This window comes from Pagrus major, chromosome 7, assembly GCF_040436345.1.
Source record: "Pagrus major chromosome 7, Pma_NU_1.0".
NCBI lineage: Eukaryota > Metazoa > Chordata > Actinopteri > Spariformes > Sparidae > Pagrus > Pagrus major.
Window position 1 is genome coordinate 19538515 of NC_133221.1, and position 27261 is coordinate 19565775.

General features: G+C 40.3%; 1 protein-coding gene across 2 annotated transcripts; it reads left to right on the forward strand.

Annotated features, from left to right (window-relative positions):
* Window positions 1–262: 262 nt before the first annotated feature.
* On the forward strand, window positions 263–25876 carry ctnnbip1 (catenin, beta interacting protein 1). 2 transcript variants are annotated; one of them, XM_073471130.1, is made up of 4 exons: window positions 263–375; window positions 10203–10317; window positions 12089–12179; window positions 23074–25876. In XM_073471130.1, exons 2-4 carry the CDS (start codon window positions 10222–10224, stop codon window positions 23130–23132), a joined length of 246 nt encoding a protein of 81 aa, XP_073327231.1. In that variant the 5' UTR covers window positions 263–375; window positions 10203–10221; the 3' UTR covers window positions 23133–25876. The 2 variants fall into 2 exon arrangements, with proteins under 2 accessions (XP_073327231.1, XP_073327229.1); XM_073471128.1 differs by having other exon boundaries at window positions 333–435; window positions 23074–24971.
* Window positions 25877–27261: the final 1385 nt, after the last annotated feature.

The window sequence follows — 27261 nt, forward strand, 5'->3', positions numbered from 1 at the left end:
TAGTTTGTTGTAAAATTCGTTTTAACAGAATTTATTACAGTTATTTTATTATGATTATCATTATCATTATTATTATTAGTAGTAGTAGTAGTGGTACTACTAGTAGTATAGCAGTAGTATTTATTAGTGTTTTCTGAGACGTGTGTACAGAGGACAGTCTAGTCTTGTACTACATGTAGGTACAGTGTATGCTGGGCCAGCAGCGGCCCCAGTGGCCAGCAGCGGTACTGCACATCCACCAGGACTCCGGCTGCGTTGAGTCAGTCCGCCGTAGCTCTGCCGACTGGAGGGATGTGACCCCGGAACAGGACGCCCTCCTACAACAACACACCATTCAAACAGAGCACAGAAGAAAGAAAAGCTGGACCAGGAGGGGTAAGCTCATATGTCTCGTTTTCCTGACGAGCTGCACGTTGTCAGGGGATTTCTGAAACGGTACGTGTGTTTGAATCCCGGCGTTTACACTTCTGGCAGAGCAGCGGCACCTGGATGGTGTTTGCACCCATAGGAACTTCATACAGGCTTTTGTCTCGGGCATGCTAGCGAGCTAGCTTGGCTGGTTAGCATTGGCTGATTAGCCAAAGGTAGCGCTGGTTTAGTGGAGACTAAAATTAAATGTTTGTCGGGTGAAAATGAACGCGACTCGCAAGTCAGCGAGAGCACTGTCCAAACATTTTTCCACGACGGATATTGGTTCAGATTCATATCGAAAATGCGGTGAAGGCTTGCTGCCTGCTAGCAAGAGCGCTGCTACAGTTTGAACAGACTGCGTCCCGCAACATGATAACAGGAACCGTTCACAGTCATGTGTGTCCGTCTCTGACAAAACCAACTCGTTTTTATCTGTTTTGCTTTTTTTTCCATTACGAGTTTGTCTTTAAAGTTAAGTAGGAACATCGAGAGATTACCCGGTGAAAAACTGTAAATCTCAGCTAACGTGAGTGCACAACCTCGTTAGCGTTCACGTTACAGTTGTACTGACGTTACTTGTAGGCGAGCAGCGGTGGAGATGTTAACGTTTTTGTACTTAAAGCTTCTTAATAACAACACTACGGTCTCCTGCTGACAAGAAAATAAGCAGACTACATGTACATGAAACAAGCCTACATGTAAATACAAATTAGAGACCCATTTATCCCACTCACAACACCTACAGTCAGCCATGGCAGTGCTCAGACTCAGAGAACATTCAAAATGCTGCTCCTGTTCATGTGTTCGCTCTCTTTCAAATTGGCTTTAATGCTCAAGTTTGTTTTTCACATAACTCCTTCATTGGTTTTCTATTTTTGGATCACACCACCCATGGATGCATTGTGCTACCCTGCCTTTTACAGTGTCTGCTTTCCCCCACATGTCAGATAGCTGACAACCCTCTGAGTGGTGAAGCTGGCACCCTGCCGGCAGCAGGGCATTGATGACTGCTGCAGCCAGTGGGTATCAAGGCTTGGCCACAGGGCAAGCGCTCCCAATCCTCCTGGCAACTAGCAGAGTTGGTCATGAACCACAGTATGTCAAGCCCGCCTTAGTTTGCACATTCCCCTAGCTGGATGGATTTTGGAGAGAAATCAGGACCCCCGGCCTCGCCTCCCACCCCTCCTTGCCTCCTCACACTCCGGGCAGGTGCTCTTCAGCGCCTGCTCAACCCCCCTGATCCCCGAGGGGATCTCATCAGCTGCCTGCGAGCGCAGTTTGGGAGGGTGGGCTGGTTCATCTCACAACCTCTTGCTCTGCACTTGGCACAGAAACTTGTCAGCCTGTCAGCATTATTAACCAGCCCATGTAGTGGCCTGTTGTGACACGATGATAGTAGAGCTGCTTGCGGCCGTGCATGGCTTACGCACCCAGTCCAAATAACACCAGCGAGGCTTTTTAACTGTGTTAAAGAAAGCATTGCTATCTTTCTTGTCCGCAGTTCTTTGTCTGTTGTGCATGTTATCCTGCACATTTGCATTGCATTGTATTCCTCCAAGCGCACAGATCATATAACTTTCAGATTTCTATGCTCTGCCTTGACGCTGGCGCCTTTGAAATCTTGCAGCCGCACCCCCAAGGGACCAGCTTAAGGCAGCAGCTTCTGTTTCAATTCCTCTGAGGGACCCTCAGGAGAGAGCTAAGATGTTCTGAGATCATACACTAGATTTAATTATGTTAGGCCTATATAGCATGGTCTGTGGAAAACCCTGTTGTATCACACATGGTGTCTTGGAGAAATTTGCAAAATTAGGTTGGCATAATCTGAAGGTAATATTTTTTTTAACTATCTAGGAAAAGCTTGTATTTCCCAGTGACTCAAGGTATAAATTATTTTAAACTCACTCTCTGTAGGTCCTAATATTAACTTAATGTGGCACAGCAATAGTCAAAGGACAGTTAAGCACACCCAGAAACCCAGCAATGAACTAAGCAGTTGAACAGGATTGTTTGAGTTCATGCCTCACGTGGTGACAACAAGACATGACCTACTTATCAATCATGTTTTCACAATCCAGTTCATCACCATTGTCCCCAAATACTGTAGCCATTGTTGTGGGCACTGTACATGTGAGGAGATGGCTTCACACAAAGGCAGCGTGACAGCAGACATCCAGTTAAGTCCAAGCCAGAGCCTTTCTGGCCTGCGATGTCTGCTCGTCTGGCTCACGCTGTTTCAGGACCCCATGCTGCCCCGACCTGGAGGGAGTCAGTCTGCTGGGTGTGCGGCAGGTCAAATAGTTTTCATGATGTTTCCTGCAGGTTTGGATGGGTATAAGCTCAGACGATCAGACTGACATCATTATTAAAATGTCTAGAGCTGCAACGATTAATCGATCGAGCAATGAAAGAAAATTGAGACCAGCTATTTTTATAATCGATTAAACGTTTCGGTAATTTTTCAAGCTGATTCCAGCTTCTTAAATGTTAGGATTTCCTGCTTTTCTATGTCATTTATGATAGTAAATGAAGATTCTTTGGGTTTTGGACTATTGGTTGGAAGAAAGAAGCAATTTGAAGATGACACTTTGGGCTCTGTGACAAGATAAATAGTGAAATTGATGCTGAACTGCAGTGTTGAATGAGATTATTGTTCTGTCCTAATTTCAGCATGACTACTACTAGTTTAATTAGGTTTCGTGACATGGGTAATCATCAGTAGAGGAGAGCATGTGTGCGTGAGCGAGTGTGTACCTGCAGTGACACAGCTGCTCAACAGAACCAGGCCAGGTTGTTTGCAGCCCAGCTGGCAGCCACACCAGGCTTCTAGCCTTCTTAAGTTTCTCACACATTTGCTTGAGATGTTGGAGCAGCTCATGATTGAATTCAAGTTATTTTTCCTTCTCAGTTTTTCCCATCTGTAGAGGCTGTCGACCTCTCAGGGATTTAAAGAGTTCAGGCTGTTAGCAGCGCCGAACTCCACGCAAAGACAAATTTGTCCATCAATCCTAAGACCTGTTTCTTGTTTTTCTGCTTGCTGCAGGAATTTGATTTCTAAAACAATCAGACATTGTGACTCATGCGAGCAGCTGATTCTTGAGGCAATAACAAGCTCGAAAAGTGAACCGGGCCCTGTGTGACTGGGCCAGTGCACTGTGGCAGCAGCCTCTGCCCTTCATGCACCTCAGCAAATGTGAGGGCCTATCACATTGCATACTGTGATCTCTGGCAGCAGATCCTCACTGCACTGTGTGGCCCTGTCACAGTGTTGAAATGATCTTGAGAAGTCTTCTCCATGTTTTTATTTCTTAGAGACACTAATGTACACAAGATTTCTGGAATGCAGAGAACCAGAGGAACACAGTTCACTGCCTTTTTTCCTCACTCATACATTTAACATAACACGATGCATATCTGAAGAAAACATACTAATATCGAGGGATGCACGATATGGACTCAACCAATACAATAACTGATAATTACCTGACTCTAATGGCCAATACCGATAAAATAACCGATAATAGAAACCAACATTTTTATGCTTTTTTTAATGCACACCTAAGATGTAGTGAGCAAAGATGGTTTGCTTGATATTACATAGCTGTGATAAGATTTTATGGTTAAACTTGAAGACTTTTTCCCTTGTGTTGTGTTCTTCTTGTAAAAAAAAGTCCACACAGTGATGACATGTGTGGCTCTTGTCTACATTGCGTGGCTCTACACAGGTGCAGCAGTATGACGTTGCAAGTGCGACATCAGTGTGTTTGTTGGCCACTCACAAAACAACTTCACAGGTGCATACCGCCACCTACTGTGTTTAGATTCTGCACTTGTTAAGTCAACAAAAGCAATTTTGCTTTGTATTATTGGCTAGATTTATCGGCTATAATTTCTTCATCTGCCGATAATGTAAATTTTCCATTATTTGGCGGATTTTTTATCTGTGCAATATATATAGTGCATCCCTACTAATATCATGATATGGATTCCAGCTATATTCCTACTACAGCAGCAGATATTCAGTCTCCTGCTATGTGCTCAGAGGGCAGGGAAGCAGATGCTACTTGTGATACAATACTGTCTCAATTAGAGCTGCAACAATTTGTCGATTAATCATTTAGTTGATGGAAAGAAAATTAATTCCCAGCTACTTGAATGAGTAAATAAGTGTTTCAGTCATTGATTAATTTCAAGCAAAAATGTCAAACGTGTCTTTAAGGAATGAAATATACTCATCATTTTTATGCCCAACCTAGAAACAAAATGTATTATTATTTATTAAACACTTTTAATGGTGCAACTTATTCACTTGAATAGGGCTGCAACTAATCATTTTTTCATTGTAGACTATTTTTTCAATTAATCAATTAGTTTTTTTCATAAAATGTCAGAACATGGTAAGAAATATCGATCAGTGTTTCCCAAAGCCAAAGATGACATGCCCAAATGTCTTCTTTTGTGCACAACCCAAAAGTAATGATTTGATTGTCCATGGAGAAGTAGAGAAACCAGAAAATATTCACATTTCAGAAGCAGCGAGAAAGGAATTGGACTTTTTTTCTTTTCTTAAAAGTTGTCTCGAACCAATTTATCTATTATCAAAGAAGTTGGTGATTAATTGTATAGTTGACAACTATTCGATTAAACAACTAACCATGTCATTCTTCGATTCACAACTGATTGCAAAACAGCTGTCAATGATTCGTCATGGTAACTAAATGTGGATGAAAAGATGAAAAAAGGACCTCTGAAATTGTTAAATAATTTTTCAACAGGCAGAATTAAATTATGTTTTTTAAGATTAGATATACTGTAATTTTATGCACAAGGGAGAGACAATATTATATATATATGTATGTATGTATGTATATATATATATATATATATATATATATTTATATATATATATATATATTTATATATATATATATATATATATATATATATATATTTATATATAAAGTACGTTTTAATGTGTCTATAAAAACTTGATTTATGTAATTTATACACTTGAATGCAATGAATTGAGACCCAATGATTGAGACAATTCTCAACTGCTAGAAAGCAGAGCTGTTAAAATGAGTGCAGCGTCACAATATGTTTCCATGTCAGTTTTGAGTCTCACCACAGATTGGAGGATATAAGCTGGGTGTCATGTTGTTTTTTGTCTCTTTTAGATTTCTCAGTTCAGTGTCATTGATGCTGTGGTTTAACTGGGCTGCCTAGAGGGGCTCACAGAGCTCGATGTCTCAGCTCAACCCAACATCACAACACTGACAAGAGCCCAACATGGGCAGCGAGGGGGGATTAGGCCCAGATCAGCATTAAAGAAAGCCTTTGATTACGTCTGGAATATTAGCCGCATGCGTCTGAGGCTGGCTGAGCATCCCCCGGGGGATTAGTGTTGAGCCAGCCCACCTCAGAACCCAACATCAAGCCCAGACAAAGAGCCTGACAGGACCCTTATTGTGGTCCTTGAAATGATGTAACACATGTTACACAGAAGAGTGTTTACATCAGTTTAATGCTGCTAGCAGACTTTACATAGGAAGGGTCGTCTTACAAAATCCTAATGTAGGTTTTTAGCTGTGTAACTGTTTATAGCTTTATTATATAAACTATGATACATGTTTCAGTTCTTTGAGAAGTCTTATTAAAATGGTTTAGTGGATGTGTCAGAGCAGACAAATAAAGTATGTTAGTCTAAACTGTCAAAGAGCAGTCTAGATGGATTTGGTTGTTTGTGGCAGCCATGTTATTCATGACATTTCTCTCTATAAATAGAAGAGTTTGTGTTTTATGTTCCCCCAGAGGAGTTTGAAACAGAAGTCAGCTTGAAATGTTAAGAGACGTATGACAAATCGTGTCAGTGTCTTGCAATGAATTTATGGGTCGGTCTACATTTTGTGAAAGAGCTTCAACGATCAGTCATTTAATCTCGAAAATAATCAACAGTATAAGTGAAAATGATAATAATTGTTCGCTTAGCAGCCCTATCGTGTAATAAAAAGGCAGATGTTTTTAGGGACAATCTTACTAGGTCACAAAAAATGGATCAACAACATTTCTGATTGATTAATTGTTTGATATTTTATTAAATTTACCTTGTAACCTGGTAAATCCCAAACATTTACTGGCTTCAGCTTCTCAAATGTTAGGATTTGCTGATTTTTTTATGTTTTACATAATTTTAAATGTAATATTTTGGGGGTTGATAGTGTTGGTCAGATATAACAAGTAATTTCAAGAGGTAACCTTGGACACCCTAGAGTTTTTGGACTATTTCTTGGACAAAACAAGCTATTTGAACCAGAGCTAGGCAATATTTTGATGTTGATTTTCTATTGTTATTGGGATACGAGACTATAAATCATCTTTGATTGTGGATATCATTATATTGTGATGTAGCGTAAGTGTAGTCTTTTCCTGATTTTAAAGGCTGAATTACAGTAAAATGATGTACATTTCTCTTCTTACTAGACTGCTCTACTTGTTCTAAATATTGCCACTTAGTCATCATATCTTTTTTTTATCAGTTATATCGATGAAAGTACCAATAGTCATCCCTACAATACTGTGGCAATATCAATATCAAGGTATTTGGTCCAAAATATGTGATATTTTCAATTCTGTCACCCAGCCTATTTATGAAGTGCTTTTGAGGAGATTTCAAAATGTCGAGGTATATATTGTGTAATACGTACTTATAAGTACAAACTTTAAAAAAAAAATAGCTGCATTCATATTGTCAAATATTACACCTGACTATGAGGACATTTTTGGCTTTTAAAATCATCTTCCACTGGACTTTACCATGACCCAAAGTGTTGAAAATGCTGTAATCCAGCAGTGATACCCAGGAAGACATTATTTGGAGGTTAAGCCCATCGCAGTGAGGCGCTGCACACCAGGCACCCGAGTACCATCTGCCGCATTGCTGGAATTATAAACGTGGTTGGAAAGCTGTTCTGTTCAGCAGGATTGCATGAGTGGAACTACTGGTTACATAATCATATGCACAATGTTAATCACTGTTTCATACATGTTATCATCCAGTTCACAGAGTACCAGAATTCTAATGATTCTAGTTCTGCAGTTATTCACCTGCCAAAATAGTCAACAAATCAATCTTTCTGTCAATCAATCTCAAAGCAGATACCGCTGTGAAAGTTTGATGCGATTCGCTGGTAAAATTACAAATCGCAACCCTCAAAACAGTCGGCAGCCTGGGCAGAGATGTTACTAAATATGGCCAGTTTTCAAACTTCAAAAGCGAACATCAGAAGATCAGAAATGCCTCAATCATGAAAGTGGTGGGCCTATTTATACACATGATGAATGTGAAATATACTGGCCTTTTGTGCTGTAGCAGACATGAAAATAGTTAAGTTATCAAGTCTCAAAATAAGCCTGAATATTAATGAATGTTTGTATCATCCTTGTCTTTGAAAATCTCAGGACAAAACAACACCTTTTGGCAATTAGGGTAAATCCTGTCTGTCAGTCATTCTCCTAGTGCTGCAACCAATGGTTATTTTCCTTATCGATTAATCCGCTGATGATTTTCACGATTGATCGGTTAATTGTTTAGTCCCTGTTTTATAAATCACTGATCGATTAATCAAGGAAATAATAATAAGGCTGTCACAATAACAGAATTTTAATTTTAGATACAATAGTAGAACTTTGGGGTATTCAATACTATTAATTGCGGATATTGTATCATTTTGAACCCGTGGTATTGAAAAAGATATCAAAGTATTGACACTTTTGACAGCCTTAATTGAGAAACCGTACAAAACCCAAAGACTTGTTATTTACTGTCATAACTGATAAGGAAAACAGCCAATTTTAACATTTAAGAAACCAGCAGATGTTTGACTTTTTGTGTGAAAATGAACTTAAGTGATTAATTATCAAAATAGCTGCCAATTAATTTTCTTCTGATCGACTGATCAACTAATCATTGCAACTCTATTCTCTTCATCCTCTTCATCAACTCATATACAGTGACCGTGTCATTCCCAGTGAGGCTCAGAGGCAGGCAGACTGGTGCTCCTGAGTTGATTCATTCATTCTGTGTGTCGTCTCATTGGTGGGTCTTTGCCCGGAGCCTTAGCTCTTCCATTTGTTTGAAGCGAGGAGCTTGGAGACGTGATCAAACGTGTCACTGCTTCTGATATGGAGACACCGCCACCCTCTCCAACAACATCCCCTCTGCATCACTACCCCTGCCCAGATACATTCACACAACACCAGCCTGAAGGCACACTGAGGAACTTACATCGACACGCTCTCTCCATCTTTAAATGTCTGTCTCGAGTCCTCAGTGGCTCCTGAGTTTAACTACACCTGCCGCTCAGGTGGAAGGTGGAAGTGACCAACTAATGTTTTCACTTGCTTCCACTTTGTGTGGCTGCAAACAGACAAATACAAAAGTCAAGTGCTAGTTGCTTGCAGTAAACAGCCAACCAAAGGTGGCTGTAATTATGACGACTATAGCCAGAAGCATGGTCTCCAGCTGCTCTGATCTGGATGAATCCACAAGCTCACAGTGGCACCCAAACGCAAGCCAATGGCCAACGGTGCCCCATTCATCTTCCCCCCTCCTCCCCAGGGCTCTGAGAAGGGGGGACGGCGAGCCAGCTCCTCAATTAAATATAACCCCACATCAAACAGCCTGTCAACATGCATTAGTGGTCCTTTGTATAGATAAGAGGCCAAAATAAATTGCCAGAACTATCATAGTCACTGTGGCTCCCGTAGGCTTTTTATGAAAGATTCTTAGGGGAGAACAAATCCTGACTTGCATACTGATATCCTCTCCATTAAATCGTATTTTTGTGACACCAGATTTATCCCTTTTAAAGATTAATTTCACTCTTTCTGTGAATTATTTCTTCAGCATGTTTAGCTTTTTCAATTAGCAAATTTAGGCTGGATATCAAGCTGCACAGTCTGCCTTGTCTTGTTGGTGCGTAGCAGCAGAGATCTAATGCGACAACAACCGACCTTGATGTGTGTGTGCTATCACAGCGGAACCTATCCCTTTTCTGTCATCCGCATTAGCTTTGGCAGCTCCTTTTATCGCCTTCTTTTCCCTCCCCCTTTTTCTCCGCCTTTGCCCATATTTTGCATCTCTGCAGACTGACAGTGAAAATAGGTCATTAGTTAGACAGAGAATAAGAGAGGGAAGGAGCAGGCAGGGGCGAGATCTGTGTGAAAACTGCTATGCAATATTAATAACAGCCATTCACGCTGTGAAATGCCAAACCTGCTCTGTGACTACATGGAGACAAGGGCCCAGACTTCTGATATGACCACTGTTTGGATCATATGAATGAAATGCTTATCACACGGTGCTGTATGTCTGAGAAATCAGGTCTGAAAACGTTTGATTATTGAAATGCAGTCAGTCTTATATGTTGTTTTTATAATAACAGTAGTAAAGCTGAGAGCGAGTCTGAGCCTAATGTCTGCCGAAGAACCGAGATAACATAACTTACACAGTGGTTACAAATGTTGTGTTTAAAAGGCTTTTGACAAAGTTCTATTCAGTACAGAACTCATATATAATACCAATTCATACAGAAGAACACAAATATAAAAGAAACCGGAAAAAACAAGTAAAATCACTGTTATAGCTGCCACGTTGTATCAACTTATGCCCAGTCATATTATGTGGCTGAAACAACCCAGTGTATAAAAGTTGACTTCTAATAACACTGACTGTTTGCGTAGCTGTGACTTTTCGCAGGTCTTGTGTAACGTGGATTTGTTTGTGTGTTCAGAGCCACGGGAGCAGGGGGGATGAACCGCGAGGAGGCCCCGGGGAAGTCTCCTGAAGACATGTACATTCAACAGAAAGTGCGGGTCCTGCTCATGCTCAAGAAAATGGGATCAAATGTAAGTACAGCTTCTCGACACACATCTTTAGATCAGGGCTGGCCAAAGCTTAAGGTCTAATATGGTGTGATGAAAAAGACATCTTAATTCATTTTTAATGTAATTTAGCGACGTAAAAATACAACATTAAATATTTTTCATAATATCAGCATGTCGGGCAGATTGACACTTTGCACTGTCAATTAAGGAAACTTGGGATACTAGTACCATTTTGCATCTTAACAATGCAATACAATAGGTTTTGGCCTTTTGGCTCGTGGCCCACCATCAGGTTTCAGTTTTTGATGAAAATTACAAAAATAGCCCTAAAATCGCCTAAAAGACAACTAGCGATGGCCTCAGCTAATCGCTGATAGCAGATATATTTGTCCAATCTCCTTACACTAATGCCAACCTGGACATCAAGACCAGAAACCATCATTACCATGTCAAAATTCTATTAAAATTGAATGTATAATTTGGTTTTGTTGGATGCCATCTAGACCAGTCAAAGACTCCGGGTGGCCCTGTATAGCAGTCTGCAATCCTACGGGGATACACACTTGCTATCAAATCTAACATCACTGAGAAAATACAGCCACCTGATTTTGTGTGTCTGCATAAGGCAGAGCAGATTGCAGCTCCAGATATGTGTTTTCCGTTAAGCTCAGGTACAAAATGCCTTTTGACAGAGCGGAGGAATTGAGCAGAGATGATAATTAACAACCTCCGGAGAACACAAAACCTGACTGCGTTCTAAATGACAGCAAGTTTACAGAAGCTAGTATGTTATGCAAACATGCCAACCGTCAAACCTTTTTTTAAAAAAGATGACAAGCAGATTTAAATACTTGTATATGCAGGGTTTTTATTTTTAAACCAGTGTGGAGGACAAAACAGTCAGAGAGCCATCCCTCCTTATACTCATCACTCTGTGGGTCTTTTTGAACAACAGACAGACACAGTCCACAGTCTGCATGCAGACAACAGATAAGAGTCCCATTTTGTCATTTGGGCAATCTACAGTCGGCTAAAATGAGAACCCTGAAATGAGGCATGATTGCCTCATAAGCTCGACAGTGCAGTTCTTAAGATACTATCACCCAACTGTCATATGGTAAATTACAGGCGAAAGAATCTCTTAAATAACTTATGATATTATTACAAATTCACTTTACATGGCTAAAAGCTGCCATCATTATTAATATTCTACGTGGGATAACCCAGTCTCGATTGTTTCTCTGCGTCAAATGTGTATCTATTCCTAACAGAAGTGTTAGGTTTGTTGCTATAAATTGGATTTTTATACAATTAGGTCTCGGTTTCCAGTCAACAAACACATGGTTCCCAAAGCTATAACCACAGAGTCGAAACACTTGTCAGCAAGAGACAACATTAGAAGATGCTCTACTTTCAGTGACAGACTTTGTGATTGTTATTGCTGCAGTAGAATTACGTTTTCTCCGTACAGTCTACCAACAACTCTTTCCCTTTCTGAATGGACAGAACAGTAAAATATTCCTGTAAGTCTAAAATGATTAAAGGGAGCGATGCGTACCAAAACACAAAAGGAGGGCAGAAAGAACAACCAAATGATTTCTGTGAATAATTCATGTAAAAATAAATATTTTGGATCCAAAATGTCCCCTGTCTACCTCTGGGAGAATTGGTTTTGATTAAGATTTGATTGCACTAATCAGCATGATAATAGCGTACCTGACTACTCATGCAAAGTAAAAAAAATTGTACTTGTTTTATAACTTGAACTCTCACTTTGTTTACTCCACTTCAGCTTACACCGAGTGAAGAGGCTTTTCTCCGGAACTACGCAGGTGTGGTCCACAGTCAGATGAGCCAGCTACCACAGCACAATATAGACCAGGGTAAGGCTGTGACGCACCCACACACACACACACAGATTACGTGCAGTTATTATTGTTTGATTTTTTATCGAATTGTTTTATCGAGAGTAAACCATTCAAAATAATTATTTCATTGTCAATTGTGAGTTAGTTGTATTTATTTACTATGCAGGGTAATGTGTAAGTGTAAGTTTATATAGTTTTAGCTTTAATATTTGGATTTTTGAAGGTATGAGGATAAGAGGTGTTATTATAGTGGGTTAATATATGAAACACTTTAATAGTAGCTCATAAAACACCACCTTCGCAGGTCATAGAAGTGCTGAAAACAAGGGAAAATCCCTCCATGCACACACACGCGCGCACACACACACACACACACTGCTCCTCTGGAGTCATTACACCAGCACGCCCAACGGATTCCCTGACTGTGCACCGAGGCCGACTCAGCGGCCCACCAGTACTGTGAGATTACTCACACAGCAAACAGTGTGGCTGACTGGAAACGTGTGACTCATCCTAAGCATGAGCGCATCGCCAGTTTCACCACTGCCTCTCATGAGTAGTTGCACAGAAAGAGTACACAGTTCAGATATTAATGTGTGCACATGGTGAAGCAAATCACTGTTCATTTCATATGTGTCATTATAAGCATTGGTTTGCTTGGTAATGTGACATATGATGGCCATGCTTCTTCATGGCACCAGAGGGTGCTATTGAGCTTATTTTATCTCCTCTATAGATGTTGTGTTTTTAAACCACAAGAGGGCGCCACAGTAAACACAATGCTGTATGTGCAGAGGCACTGCAGTTACCTGAGAAAGCAGCAGCAAATTGTTCCAGATGATTTTCTCTAAGTCGATTTATCAGCAGCTTTCCAGGCTCGGCCCAAACACACTGTGAGATAGGAGCCCTGCTGTCCTCCTGTGGTAAACCTGCTGGGCCCCGGGTCTCGCTTAGTCCCTCATGATATTGGTCCCTCAGGGGAGCTTAAGTCGGGGAAAATTGCTTGCGACACTTACCTACAGTGGAGTGTTATGTCTCCTTGTGCGTGTCCTTCCGTTGCAAGAAACAATCAGCGTTGTTTGAATTGATAAAACTGTGGTTTTCATTGTTGGAGAAGGATTATGTTTATTATTATAGGGTATTAAGGAGGCACGTAATGGCACAATGACTTTGTCTTTTTGTCCTTCTCTGATGCTTATTATCATCTTTGTTTTAACCTGCAGGGAATTAAACTGCATTGTCATATATTCTGCCTCAACTGCAATATTGGATGCATCATTGAAATTTTATTTGCAGTACTTTTCTTCATCAAGCGTTGCATCAGATAGGAAAGATCACATTTTAAGAAGTGAGATCAGCACTGATTTGAAGTCATGGTTTTGAAAAAGGATGTTTTTCTATCTGGTTAAACAACTACAGCCTCATGATCAGTTTGTGCAGCGTACCCCCGTTCTCTACCTTCATTGCCCTTAAGTCGATACAGGACTCCATGTCTGTGCTGTGTCAATACCGCTAAGAAGAGCCTCGTTAATTATGGACGATATGACTGGTGAAAGGTGCTCCGACTATGCATTATACATCACAGACACATTTAGTGTCATTTGGCAGCCTGCCGCCTCCTCAGTGTGGCAATAAATAATTTGTGGTCTGCATCTTATCTGTGATTAGGCAGCTTGGAGATAGCTGAAAGTTAATCACTTTTAAACGCTGCACTGAAGGACAGCAGTTTGTAGGTATCAGCACATTCAGGGATCATTTTGAGGTGGTGTGAAGAGGTTCAGTTATATGAAGAGGGAAGTCCACTATTTGATCTAATTTACACTTGGTAATACATACTATGGGGACATAGATGAAAGGAAACATTTTATTACCTCACAACTTGCACACAGTCATTGTGCCTTTTTAAAACATAATTCTACTGAAGCACAGATCTCAAATAACCGATTACTAGAGCTACAATGATGAGTTAATCTGTTGGCTAGTCGATCGAAAGAAGAAAGGTAACAATGTCATTTATAACAATAAATGAAGAGTCTTGGGGTTTTGGATTGTTGGTTGGACAAAAAAAATTGAAGATTCCAGTTCGGGCTCAGGGAAATTGATATGAACTTTTTTCCAAATGGTTTGATATTTTATAGACTAAATAATTAATCATGAAAATAATCAGCAGATTATTGACACACAGTTTCCCCCACAGGATCAATAAAGTATTCCTGATCCTGATTGATCAGTAATGAAAATAATCGTCAGTTGCAGCTCTACTAATTAACAAAGTACGATCTGTGTGTGCTTGTCCTTGTGGTGTTGCAGTACCTATGTCGTACTTGCACCACTCAGATTGGGCAGCCGCTCACAAAGGATAGTGACAGTTGTTTGTTTGTGTCTGTGTCATTAACGTGTCTGCACGCAGGAGGTCCACCTTCAGGCCTCATGCTGGCCTGGTTGATTTATGCAGCACACCCTTGAGTTTGATTTTATTTTTTTCCTGTACAGGATAGCATGAACAATGTTTTTAATTTTTGAGAGACACTTAAAGGAATGTTATCCACTTTGTGATGAGTTAAGATAGTGAAAGCTGTAGACATTAGGCCTACTGTACTGAACCTCGGTGTGGGGTTAAATCAGGTTGTGCTCTCTGTGGTTCACTGTGTTTCTCTGTAGTTGATCCTCACAGTGCTGCAGCCAGACAAACACTTTCAGTGACGAGCTAGCAAAGGTTGATTGTCTGTGTCTGGTATTGTTTTTTATTCTGTACAGGTTAGCTTGAGCAATAGTCATCCTTTGTGAGAAAAACAACTTAAAGAGTAATGTCTTCCACCTTGTACTGAGTTAAAACGTTTTTTTAAATGTCTAGTTTGAGCTTGAGATATTAAATACACCTTTGGTGCCATATGACAAAGCTGTTTCCTATAGCATTGTTCAAAAAGCGAACCTGTCCTGCGCATGCTTATAATGAAAATACTGGTTTGGTAGCAACTGCATTAAAAAGCACACTTAAGAGTAATAATTTAGAGTGGATGACTCATCCCTTTCAGCTTGTCAAGTAATACCATTTAGTCTGCTATTTTAAAGGTTCATACAATCTTTTTTTCACCCCTCATACCAATATGCTTTGTTTGAATATTGTTAAATTGGAAAAGAGTTTAGGCTGTTAGCGCTGGAGTCACTGTTAAAGGTCAGGTGGCTCTAACCAGAGAGATTTTTCAGCTTCTATCCAGCCACACAGAGGACAGTTTAAACATGCTGATGCAGGATGCTCTGATACCAGCGTCCTCAAGGGTCTCAGCATGGCGCGCTAGTGTCACGTGTCAGACATGGACTCATCGATCCAGTGGCAGCACGCTTAGAGGGCGCTGAGGGCACGGTGGTGGAGTGAAGACACACTCACATATTGATTAGATTAAATCAAGGCCGGGCTGTATTCAGGAAATGTTAAATAGAAGTGTAGGTGTGAGAGCATCCAGAAGCTAATCTGACAATTGTTTAACATCACAGCTGCTGTAAGATTAGCATATTCTGATAAGAAACAAATGTGTTAGTGTTGCAGTGTAACCTATCCAGAATGTTGTTATCCTTCATCACATCTGATCAGACTGACTGGAAACCACAAATTATTCCCCAAATCTGGTTCCTCCTTGTAAGAAACAAGACAAAACCAACTCGGGGGTTGCCACTCATATTTCTTTTAAGTCTATGGGTCACTGAATTTGCATTTCAGATAGTTTTAATTGGCTGATTACCATACATGCAAATGAGCAAATGAAGATTTTTGTTTTGCAATTTTAATCAGGCCAAAGAGGAATTCTCTGCCAAAGGCTCTGGCGCTGAGAATATATATACATATATATATATATATAATATTTTTCCCATTCAGCTTTCTACCTTGATGTAGCTGAATTTTGGCGCTGTGGAGGAGCGGAGGACAGTGGGCGAGCAAGGCACTGTATGATATGATTAAATGTTGTTATTATGATTGGAAATGATGTGAACTTATTTCGTGAAGCCTGGCTTCATGAAGCGTTTTTTCACTGTAATTGGTCCTTTTAAGGGTAATACTGAATAATAACTGTGTCTCTCTGTGGCACAGTAGTTAGCATAATATGTGGAGTACAGATGTTTTGTCTTCATAATCAGGCTGCTGTTCTTCCCGTCCTTTAACTTATTCACAGCTTCCTACAGCTGACATCATGTCACTTTAAACAATACGGTTTGTCAGAGCCACACATAAAGCCAGCCATCTCAGGACTTGTTATCCTGTCTGATTTGACAAGGAAAGTTTACTCCTCCCAGAAGGAAGTCTGAGGGCTTTAACAAAAGAGGATAGACGAGGAGGCGTTGCTATAGCAACCTCAGTTGTCCCAGGAAAGCCAAGCTTCCCTGTGGGCTTTGGTGTTGTTGCGACGTGCTACATCGGTAGATTGGAGCAGGTGTCATTAGGGGGCCTGGTGGAGGCAAGCTGGAGTGCTAATTACACAGGCAGAGTGTGACATTCCAGTCTCTCTCCGTCAGTTCCATCAATTCGTACAGAAATACAGCCGCTCCTGTTTCAGATATTACTGCAGCCCTGAGCAATCGATACACAATCTTGTTTCTTTTTGTCTGTGTCACAATCACGGTATCACACAATGCTTATACCTGCCTTTTAAAGTGAAAGCCATGCAACACGGAACAAGGACCCACCTTTGTTTGGCGACTTGGCCAGGGCAGAGTAGTATCGATTCAGACTTTATACTGTTTCTCACTGCAGCATGAATCAGAGCCAGAGACTGAGATTTGAAGTTTCACATCTACCTTATGCACTGAAACACAGGCACTCTCTTAAATACACTGTTAACCTTCTCAAATGAGTCAATAGGTATTTGGTTGTATAGACAAAATGTTAAAGGTTTGTTCCCTGCTCTGATGTGTTGAATTGGCCAATTTCCTCTCTGCTCCACTGGCAACACAAACCAAAATTTTATACAAAACTGATTGAGTTATGGACTTGCTCCATCCATGAAAATCTGCTGCCTTAAAATCAAATTTACTGCCTTGATGTGGTCACCAAAATGTCAAATTAATTAAATGCATCTATAAAGGGTACATTTAGAAGAGAAAACTGTTTGCTGCTGCTTAAACCCAATAAGCTTTATCAAGCTCTGAAATATCACGGAGTGAAGTGAAACTTCTGCACAAATCTGACTCCATGGAGTCATTCATTTGCATAAGTTATCTACTTAATTTGATTTTTTTAGTTCCACAATCTCTTTATTTACATAACAGATTTTATGGAAAACGCTGCCATTGCCATATTTTTTGGTCAGTTTCATCAAATGTTATTATGACGAACATTTGGCTGCAACTCGTTAGAATAGACAAATAGACTTAAATTCTTTTCTAACTTTTAATTAACCAGGAAGTCTGGAAATACATGATGTCTTTTAAAACGTCCACCTGGCCAAAATAGATGTTTAAAATACCATTGAAATAATAATCAACCAGCAGCATCCAAAAAAGTAGCCAATTGGTGGCAAAGTGAAAACGTAGGCTTACAAAAATATGTTAAAAAGAAAGAGAAGTGATTGGAGCTAATGCGTCAATCATCAGTAATCATTTATGTGACTCTTAAATAGCAGTTGATTCCTAAATACACTATGTAAACGAAGACCCACTGTGTTTGTTGACATGTTTAGCTGGACCACACACACTCTCCCGTTGTGTTTCGTGCTTCTTAACCCGCCCCTGCTGTCGTTGTCATGTGAGGGGGGGGATCCCATGTCTTTATCCTCTCAGCTGACCCTGCACAGATTGTGACCTCAAATGCTGCTGCCGCTCTGACTAATAACTCAGTGGTTCATCACTGCAACACTGGAGTCATCATATGGCTGCAGCTTCTCTGCTTATTCAGACTGAAGGGACTCGAGGGATAAAGCACAGTGCCTGCAACTTCAAACAAACTCCCTTTGGGTTCATTTCACGGCTCTCTTATCCTCACAGGTTTCAGTGGAACGTTGTATGTTCTTTTGTTAATTTCAGGCAACATATTGATTTAAAGTCCCTCAGAAGTGTGAAGAAAGACTTTGTTGGCTTGTGAATTAGTTCAGGTGAATAGATGGATGTTCCTGCTTCTGGCAGCTTTTGGTGGGATGAAGCTAAGGCTGCGATTAATGATTATTTATTCTTTAATCGCTGTTCTTTAGCATCAAACCTAAAGAAAATTTAAAATGACTTAAACAGTTGATTAGTTAATCAGATGTTTGTTCTGACAAGGAATAGAAATATTGTTTTAGTACTGGATGAAGGACTAGAGGTGGGTTCTTAGATGCATTGTAAATCTACCTTGAAAGATTATGTTCCAATGCAGAAAAATCTATTATCAGAAATTTAAAGGAAACATAATACTAGGCTAATTTTCAGGTTCCTGTTTTTTGGGGTTTGTACTTGAATAGGTTTACATGCTTTAATGCTCACAAAAAACACACCATTCTTTTCATAGTCCAGTACTCCAGCGCTGTATTCCCCCTCTGTTTGAAACGCTCTGTTTTAGCTCCTGTCTTTTCAAGGGACCCCCTGAATAACCCAGTCTCTTCTGATTGGTCAGCTCACACACGCATGACCCAGCACTGCTGACAACAACAGAGCAGCTGTGCTAAATCCTTTCTTATGTGCCAAACCAGTCACTAGACATAAATAATGCAAATGTGTGACTCTGTGATGTAGTGTGATGTCACAAAGTCATGAAACTAAAGGCAGGACTACTAATGAGGCCTTTCAGGAGCTGTGTTTTCTGTGGGAGAGAGGAGCTTCTGTTGGTGCAGACTAATGCAAGTAAATGTTTTCATTTTGGATCTTTTAAAATACTCAATATTTTAAATATACCAAATAGTCACACAGAAAAAAAAAGTTTAGATGAATCGAGATGCGACGATTATTGTTCTATAATCATATCGTAGCCCTCTGAGTCATGTGGTACTGAGAGATTCTCATCACTATTAAGCACATAGCTGAGAAGAAACTTTATCTCTTTCTTTCTGCTTTCTTTTTATAACCACTGTGTATTATTTCTTCCACACAAAAACACTCTTTGACTTTTGCAATGAAACAGTTTAACCTCTGTGTTCTTTTCCTAGAAAGCCCATTTCTGTAATGAAGGAGGGGGCTCTTCTTACTTTGAAAGTATTTATGGCGGACAAATCAGATGACATGGCTGTTGTTGCTGGTTTTTATGTAATCCACCATCCGGAGCCGCTGTGTTTACCCCCCATCAGGCCGGGCGAGGAGGGGATCAGTGCACCGTGGAGGGAGGGGCCAGAGCTGCATCTTAACAACCTAAAAGATCTTTGCTCATAGGCAGCAGCATTAGATTTTTTTCTGTCGCTAGGCAACTGCTTTGAGGGACCTGACGTTTCCATCGTGTTGGCTGGAGCTTGTTTGTGTGTGTGTGTGTGTGTTTGTGTGTGTATGTGTGTGTGTGTGTGTGGCAGGGCGAGGTCCAAACATGACTCTCAGGCGAAGTGCTCAAGTAAAACAGATATAGCCCTGCCATCTCCAGCTCTGTGGATGTATTTTGAGAGCATTTCTGCTGGTCACCGGGCTCCAGTTACACACAGTCCGACATGTCCTTCCTCCGAACTGCCCGTTATACAAGGGTGAACTCCTTCACACAAAATGATTCAGACTGGCAGTTATTGTGATAAATCGGTGTCATTGCTAGTTCATGCGCCAAAACGTCATCTCGAGCAGCCGTGTTATTCAGCAGTGGCGCAGTTTGGGTCGAGTCCCTATTGTGTTGTATTACATAATTGTCTCTTGTTCGAGCATCATTATCCGTACGTGCTGTCTCGAAGCAGATGAGATTTATGTTATTAACTGAAGTCGAACAGTGTGTCTTTGCCAATATTTTTTTTTTTCATCTCTATCTTATTTTTTTCTCCCGGTGCTGCTTTCGCCGATCGGCTTTCTCTTTGCCATAACCTCCTTTGGTGAGCCAATAAGATCCCATGGGAAGAAAAACATGAAAGTTCATATTAAAACGGGCCCTCCCCCCCAATAAGCCTCGATCTCAGCAAGCTCTCAACGACCTGAATAGAAACACGCTAATTATCTTCCTCCCAGAGATAGCCAAATGAAGCACAAAATTCAGTGTTTGGAGGGTCTGTGCTGTCTGATGTGGAGGGTCCGCCCTTTGTGCCAAATACAGTCCCTGGCCTACTTTCATATCTCTACAATAATTAAATCTAACAAGCACTTCAGGGCTGTGGTGAAGTGTTTTTTTTTTTTATAGCTGACACGCACAGGGCGCCGTTGGAAAATCTGCTCAACCTTCTACAAAGGCGTCGGAACACGGTGTTAATGATCATTATGTGATCATAGCTTGTCAAATGTTGTAATTCAGTATATGATCGTGTTTTCTGTCGGCTGTGGCACCTCGTTGTCATTTGCTCTTCTCTTCTGTAAGAGATGTGTTTTTAATTAAAGGTTTGAGGGCACTAGAAATGCTGCTGTATGTACTCTGTGCTCTCATATATTCACAATCAGTTTCCATTACCAAGAAGCAAATGCAGTTCACCATGCTGCCAAGCATGACAGTGCAAGAGGGATTTTAATACTTCCTACTTTATCTGGCAGACACATTTTTAGCTCTCTCTTTCGCTTTGCTCAAATTATAAGTCCTTGCCAAAAAAATTAGGTCTATACAGAGGAACAGTGGGAAATATGAGGCCCTGAAGGAGCACTTTGTATTTTATGTCATGTTACTCAAATAGAATCGGAAAATCTATATACGTGCAGAAAAAAAAACTGTCTCAGCAGGTGTTGGCAGCCCCAGACGACTTGATGAATCACAGTTGGCAAAAGACTAACGAACGAATCCTTGTTAAACAACAGCCAGCTGACGAAGTCCTATTGTGTAGCAGGCAGGATCCATTAGTTAACTCAACCCAGAGGAGGCTGTAATTATCGATTTGTCCTCATTAACTTGGTAAAAGTGAATGAAGCACTAAAGAGTAGAAAGAAATCGAACCATGTATACTGTAGATAGCCTCGTCTCTTTTCTTTGGGCCCATGGATTCTTTTTCCACAGCTTAGTGAGTTAATATCACCATCTGTAATCTAGCATTGTTTGCTGACAGACAATCGTGCGCCTCACGGTGCTGAGCTGCAGCAGCAGAGGAGACTGAACAATATTGAAGCCTCAGATCTAAGTGTTATCATGGCAGAGCAGGATGCTGCCGTCAGCAGGCCACTCAGCGTGTTACAGTATCTCCTGTCAGGGCGCTGCAATGGCAGGCGGTGGCTTTTCCACAACAGGTGAACATGCCAGTCTACGAAATTACCTGAATGCACCCAAAGCATTTCCATGGCGGTGTATGCCCTCTCAGCTTTAGAGTCACAGCTGACAGGATTTACAGGATACTGACAGGATCCAAAGACTAGAAGAAAACTCTGCTCGCTTCACACTTGGAGCTAAAATTCGTTTTGGGTGATCAGTGGATAGTTCAGACAGGTCTGGGATGCCTGTAGACAGAAAAGCAGGGCAGTTTGGATGCAAATACGTCCATGATCACACTGAGCAGCCTTGTTCGTACACAACAAATGTCCCAAACTTTTTTGATTTGTCCTCTTCTGTATAGCAGTTGTCATACAGACAATAAATATGAGCAGAAAAGCAAAATCTGATCCTAGTTGATTACTTGTGACACATTTCAGCGCCTGATGCCAGATTCTTATGGATATGTCCGAATGCAGATGATCTCAGCGGGAGTGTGTGTTTCACTTGGTAGTCCTACATTCAGACAAGCTCTCCATTACAGGTCACACCCAGTATCGATGTGAAGCAAAGAGATGAGACATTTCCTGTTAGTCATTAAAGTAAATATAACTTTTCTGTGCTAGACAGCAACACTTTACCTAATCTCAAACTAAACTGAACTTATCAGAAACAATTATTGAGTCAACTGGGATGAAAGTTTGCTCTCCGTGTACTACGCAAAAACAGACACACAGCTAGAAACAAGGGCAATGAAAAACTGAACAAAGAAGGTAAAGAATGATTAAAAATAAAAGAATAAGAATTGTGAATGTGTAGGTTTATACAATAGCACTGAAAAGAAAAAGGGGGAGGGCACCGTTATGAAACAGATTTTGGCTTCGATAATCAACTGTAACACTTGATTCCAAAAGTCTTGCACAAAAATATTTGGTGCAAGACTTTTATATACAAATGAACCACCGGAGGCCTGACCTGAATGCGTCGAAGCTTCAAAGCTTCGACCGTTGCCATGGTGATTGACGTCCCAAAACAGTATTCAAATGCTTTCTTTTTGTTTTGTTTTTTGAAGAAGGAGGCGTTGCGTCGGCTGCACCAAAAAAGAAACAAAACACTTAATAATGAGCAAGAAATGGAGCTCTTCTATTGTGTTTTATTTGTCTCAAATCACAGAAGCTTTAAAAATATTCGTGGACGATTTTCAATTAAGCATTAAATGATCATTGGGACAGCCCTATATGTACGTTAGGTTCAAGCCCTTGTTAAACAAGTTCACATAATGCTGATTAAGCCAATCACCGCCAGATCAATCTCTCTGTATTTCGATGTATACTCTGTATGTCTGTGGCGACTTTCCCACGCAAGGAAGCAAAGATTGGTTTGCCAAAGCTGAAAGGGAGACAAACCATAGTGACAGTAGGTTACAGCAAATAGGAGAATGGCGTGTTTGTGTAATTACTCCCACTGCCAAAGGGGGAGACAAAAGTTTCACACTACAGGTTTAAAAACCACATTCACAACATCCACAACAGTGAGAGTAAACTAGATTGTCCTTGTTTTTGTCACTTTGTCTTGTTGCAGAAGAGCATGTTAGATTCACCATCCGTGTAGTACTTGTACTTGTTTGGAGGACTTACCTGACCCTCTGCCGTCCCTTCTCAGGTGCAGAGGACGTGGTGATGGCGTTCTCACGGTCAGAGACGGAGGATCGGCGCCAGTGACCCTCGGCCCCCCCTCCCTCTCATTCCACCCCACTGCATCCCGCCCCGCCCCCGTCCCGCCCCGCACGTGATCCACAACAACCCAAACTCCACAATCACGTCACTGATGAGCTCAGGAGAGGAGGGGCACCCGGGAGGGACGGAAGAGGAGGGGAAGAGACACCAGGAGGTGGCTGCCTCGCTCTCCCCCAACCTTTTCCCCACCCCCCGACTCCTCCTCGTACAAGCTGGCACACCATTACCTGAGATGCACTCAAGTGCTTCACTGTGGGTTGAAGCTTTGGCAACAAGGCAGTCAGTGAAAACACTCACAGATTGTGTGGATGAATATCAAATGTAGTTTTTTTTCTTTTTGATGGTTTTTGTATTATTTCGTCTGTGTTGAGACTTTAGGCAGTGTTACGTGTTATATCTGCTGTGGTCGCTGGAGGAATTGACCAGTCAGCAGCTGATTGAAGCAAAGAGAAATATAGTTTTGGTCAAGCAGCGAATGTGATGATTGTTAGGGGAGAGATTTTAATTATTTCTGCTTACCCTAATGGGGCTGAAATTGTTTTTGATTTAGCTGTTTTGTTATAAAGGCTTTTTGTATTCTGTCACACAAGGGGCCTCATTTATAAATATTTCATGTGTATAAAAAGAAGCGAACATCTCCCACGCAGGCAAAGTAGTCAAATAAAATCCAATGTGTTAATGATTCTTCTCAGATAATTATTTTCAATTTAGATCAAATTCTGGCCTGTTTATTTATCGCCTTTTTGCAGCAGAAAGTCAGTTGTAGAAGCCAGACGATCCGGTGACATCAATCTCTTTTTCTTAATTAGTTTGCAGCTACAAGATGGTCTTTTCTGCATCAATCTCACCATTTCATTTTAGAATAAATCGGCTTCCTGATCATCTTTTTATTAGGCATACTAGAAATATAAACAAAAGCAAAAGAGATAAGTTTAACATACTCAACATCTTTTTCTCTATTTCTCTTTCTGCATTTGCAGTGTTGTTCACAATAACAAACACTAGAATGTCATGCTGATTGACGTGTGTATTAACACTCACAACAGGCCCGTCATTAATCCTTCATGTTTAATCATGGGAATTAACAGGGCAGGATAATGACGCTGGTGTCATGACTGATGTGATTTCTAAGTTAAGACGAGCGCTCACAGTTTTCTTCTACGCACACTTTTATAAATGAGGCCCTGTTTGTTCTTCTGCTGCTTTATTTTGAACCTGAGGCTGTTGAAAGTGCAACAGTGCTTTTCTCCTGAAGAAAGCACAAGAATTAAAGACACTAGCAGATATAATCACATGAAACACAGGTGTACACATTCTCCCCAAACACACACTGGTTTTGGGTTATTGTGACATGTAAAACCTTTTTTTTTTATTGTACAGATAGTTGGAAAAATACAATAATGAATTGATTGTGCCAATTGTACTTTTGTTGTTTTTTTATCTGTAAGATAAAATTAACATAATGATCAAGACAATTGATAAGAGACAAGCTGTAGTTATAATTTATTGTTTACTGAATTGACTCCCAGTTCCTCCAACACATCATTAAAGATGGAGAACCAGTAGATAGTGAAGTCCTAACATGAGTCGCTCCTTCATGTCATCAGCGGCGGCTCTTTGTTCACACTAAAATACACAAACTCTAATTTTTTCTACCTGTAACTAAACATAAGAACTATGTGCTATTTCTGACTGTACTGTATCTCTTGCACTATTATCGATGGGATATTTGCAAAAAATACATTTTGATATTTAGCACAGAGATTCTATGTTTGTTTCAATGGATAAAAGAAACCTTTGTAACCCTGTTTTTATTCCCTGTGTGATTTAAAAAAAAAAAAAAAAAAGAAGCCTTCTCTGTGTTAATTGACTCAACTGGAATAGCTCAAATGAAATATTTGTTAACAATCGACATGTTTTTCTAGTGACATGCTCAATATTTAATGTGTTTTAAGTACAGTTTGTTAACTTGTATAACTTAAAATAATTGTAACGTAATGTTTTGAAGCCAAGCATGTCTGCCTCGTGGTTTATAATGTTCATTCAAGTGGAGGATCTTTGAAGCCTTGCCACAATGACCATTGTTTGTACATTCTTGACGTTCGTGGAAGCTACTAGCTCTTTTAAAATGTTTCAGAAAAAAAAAAACAAATCTTTTTTTTTTTTCAATGGGTAAACTGTTATCCATTTTATCTTGTTGGCAATAACTTCTATTTGAATGTCCTCAGCAATCATCGCAAATGTAAACAGCCAACAGGTGTGTCACGCTGACGAAGACATTTGTCTTTTCATGTTTACTTTTGTTTTAAAACATTCTTTATTTGTCTATGCATTTTTTTTTTCCTCTAAAAGGCGTCTTACTGTACATTTGACCTATCAGGGTTGTTCTACAGCCTTCGTTCAAGTTGTGGATGAATGAATGTGCCTGTGTGTGAGTGTGTGCGCGTGTGTGTGATCATCATTGAAAATGCTACCGGTTTTATTTTCAGCATGCTGTTGATTTTGAGTAGGATCGATGTATCTTTTTACTGTGATGACCTGACGTTGCCTAATTGTCCTTTTTTTCTTTTTTTGAGTTTTTTTTTTGTGTGTTGCCTTTGTATTTTATTTTTCTCTCAGTCGACATTGACTAGTTGGTTTCGTTTTGTATGGCTGCTGACCATGTCTTGACTTAATGCTTCCAAATCCTATACCAACTGAACCATTAAAGATATTTTAAACAGTGACAAGCTGCTTTTTCTTCTTTTCTCCATAATGAACTCTTCAAACAGGCAAGCTCAGAAATGAGAAACTTACTGTCAGGGCGCAGAATAGCTGCTTGTCTTCAGACAGGGCCTCATGCTGCGCACTCGGGGTGAAATCATGGTTTCTTTGTTCCTCTTATCTGCATGTACAGAAGAAAATTATCCTTTTGTTCAGTCTGATAAGTGAAAAATGCAGTTTGTATGTGAAGACAAGTCTGTATTCATTCACTTTTATTTTAAATCACATACATCGACGTAGAGACCTCATGTCAATATAGCAGAGAATAAAATACAAGACAACAGGAAGGACAAACGGGAGGTTAAAGATACAAATGGTGATTAAAAGTAAAAATTTAAATCCAAATTAGCATTGAAATGTAAAGCAGATGAATCAACTAAAACCATTGTATATATTTTATACAAACACTGTCAAATTTTGGAAATCAGGGCTGTTATTTCGTATTTGCTCAGCTCCCACCTGACAGATCAAAAAATGGGCGGGACTTAGAGAGGGTTATTATCCTGAGAACTTCTGGGGGGCTTGTAGAAACCTCCAACTGAGCCGTTTCATTAAAGTTAGTTGCATGTTCTGAGCTGATGTGACTCATTTGTTACGAATTCTTGGACATTTTCTAGAAGTCCCAAAAAACATCTCAGAATTACATAAGTTTGAACCTTTCTTATTCAGTGACAACTGAGCAAAACAACATCTGCTGATGAGGAGCGTATGATCTGGTCAAAAGCTTCAGAACAAGCGAGTAACTAGACCTCTGGGGGAAGTTGTTCCCAAACTTTTTCACGTCCCCACGATAGATGCACAACATAACACAGACCCAGACTTTGAAAGGATGTTGTCTTTAAGAATCCCTGCTGAGTTATTTTTATGTTCAAATGTTTCAAAATAAAAGTTCAAATAGTCAACCGTTATCCGACTATGATTAAAAAAAAAAACAGTATGAAAGAAGTTAAACTATTCTGTTCCTACTTTTGCTGTGGAGCCCTTACAACCCATTCAGGGACCTCAGTTGGTCCCCAGACCCCAGTTTGAAAACCACCATAAAGATTTAGTCATTTAATGATCTTATTTCCATGTTAGCTCTCATACATTCAAATACATCACAATCAAAGACTTTGCATCATTATCTCAGCTCCACACAGACTCACAGTGACAGCACTGGCAGCTCATTCTGTGGGACTGTGACATCTTAACTGCTGTAAATCTACATGTCGGTTAAAAACGCTGCCGTTTACCTTGTCACGTAACTACAACGAGCCACTGCCTCATACATGCTCCTGTCAGGTGTTCAGGCAGATGTCTAAATTCAGTGCTGTCTGGTCATCAACCTGGAAACGGGACTCCATGTTATTCT

Coding starts and splice junctions, on each gene's coding strand:
- ctnnbip1 (XM_073471128.1), top strand. CDS start 386: ATGTCTCGTTTTCCTGACGAGCTGCACGTTGTCAGGGGATTTCTGAAA. Junction 436..10,202: donor GTCAGGGGATTTCTGAAACG/GTACGTGTGTTT, acceptor TTGTGTGTTCAG/AGCCACGGGAGCAGGGGGGA. Junction 12,180..23,073: donor ACAGCACAATATAGACCAGG/GTAAGGCTGTGA, acceptor GTCCCTTCTCAG/GTGCAGAGGACGTGGTGATG.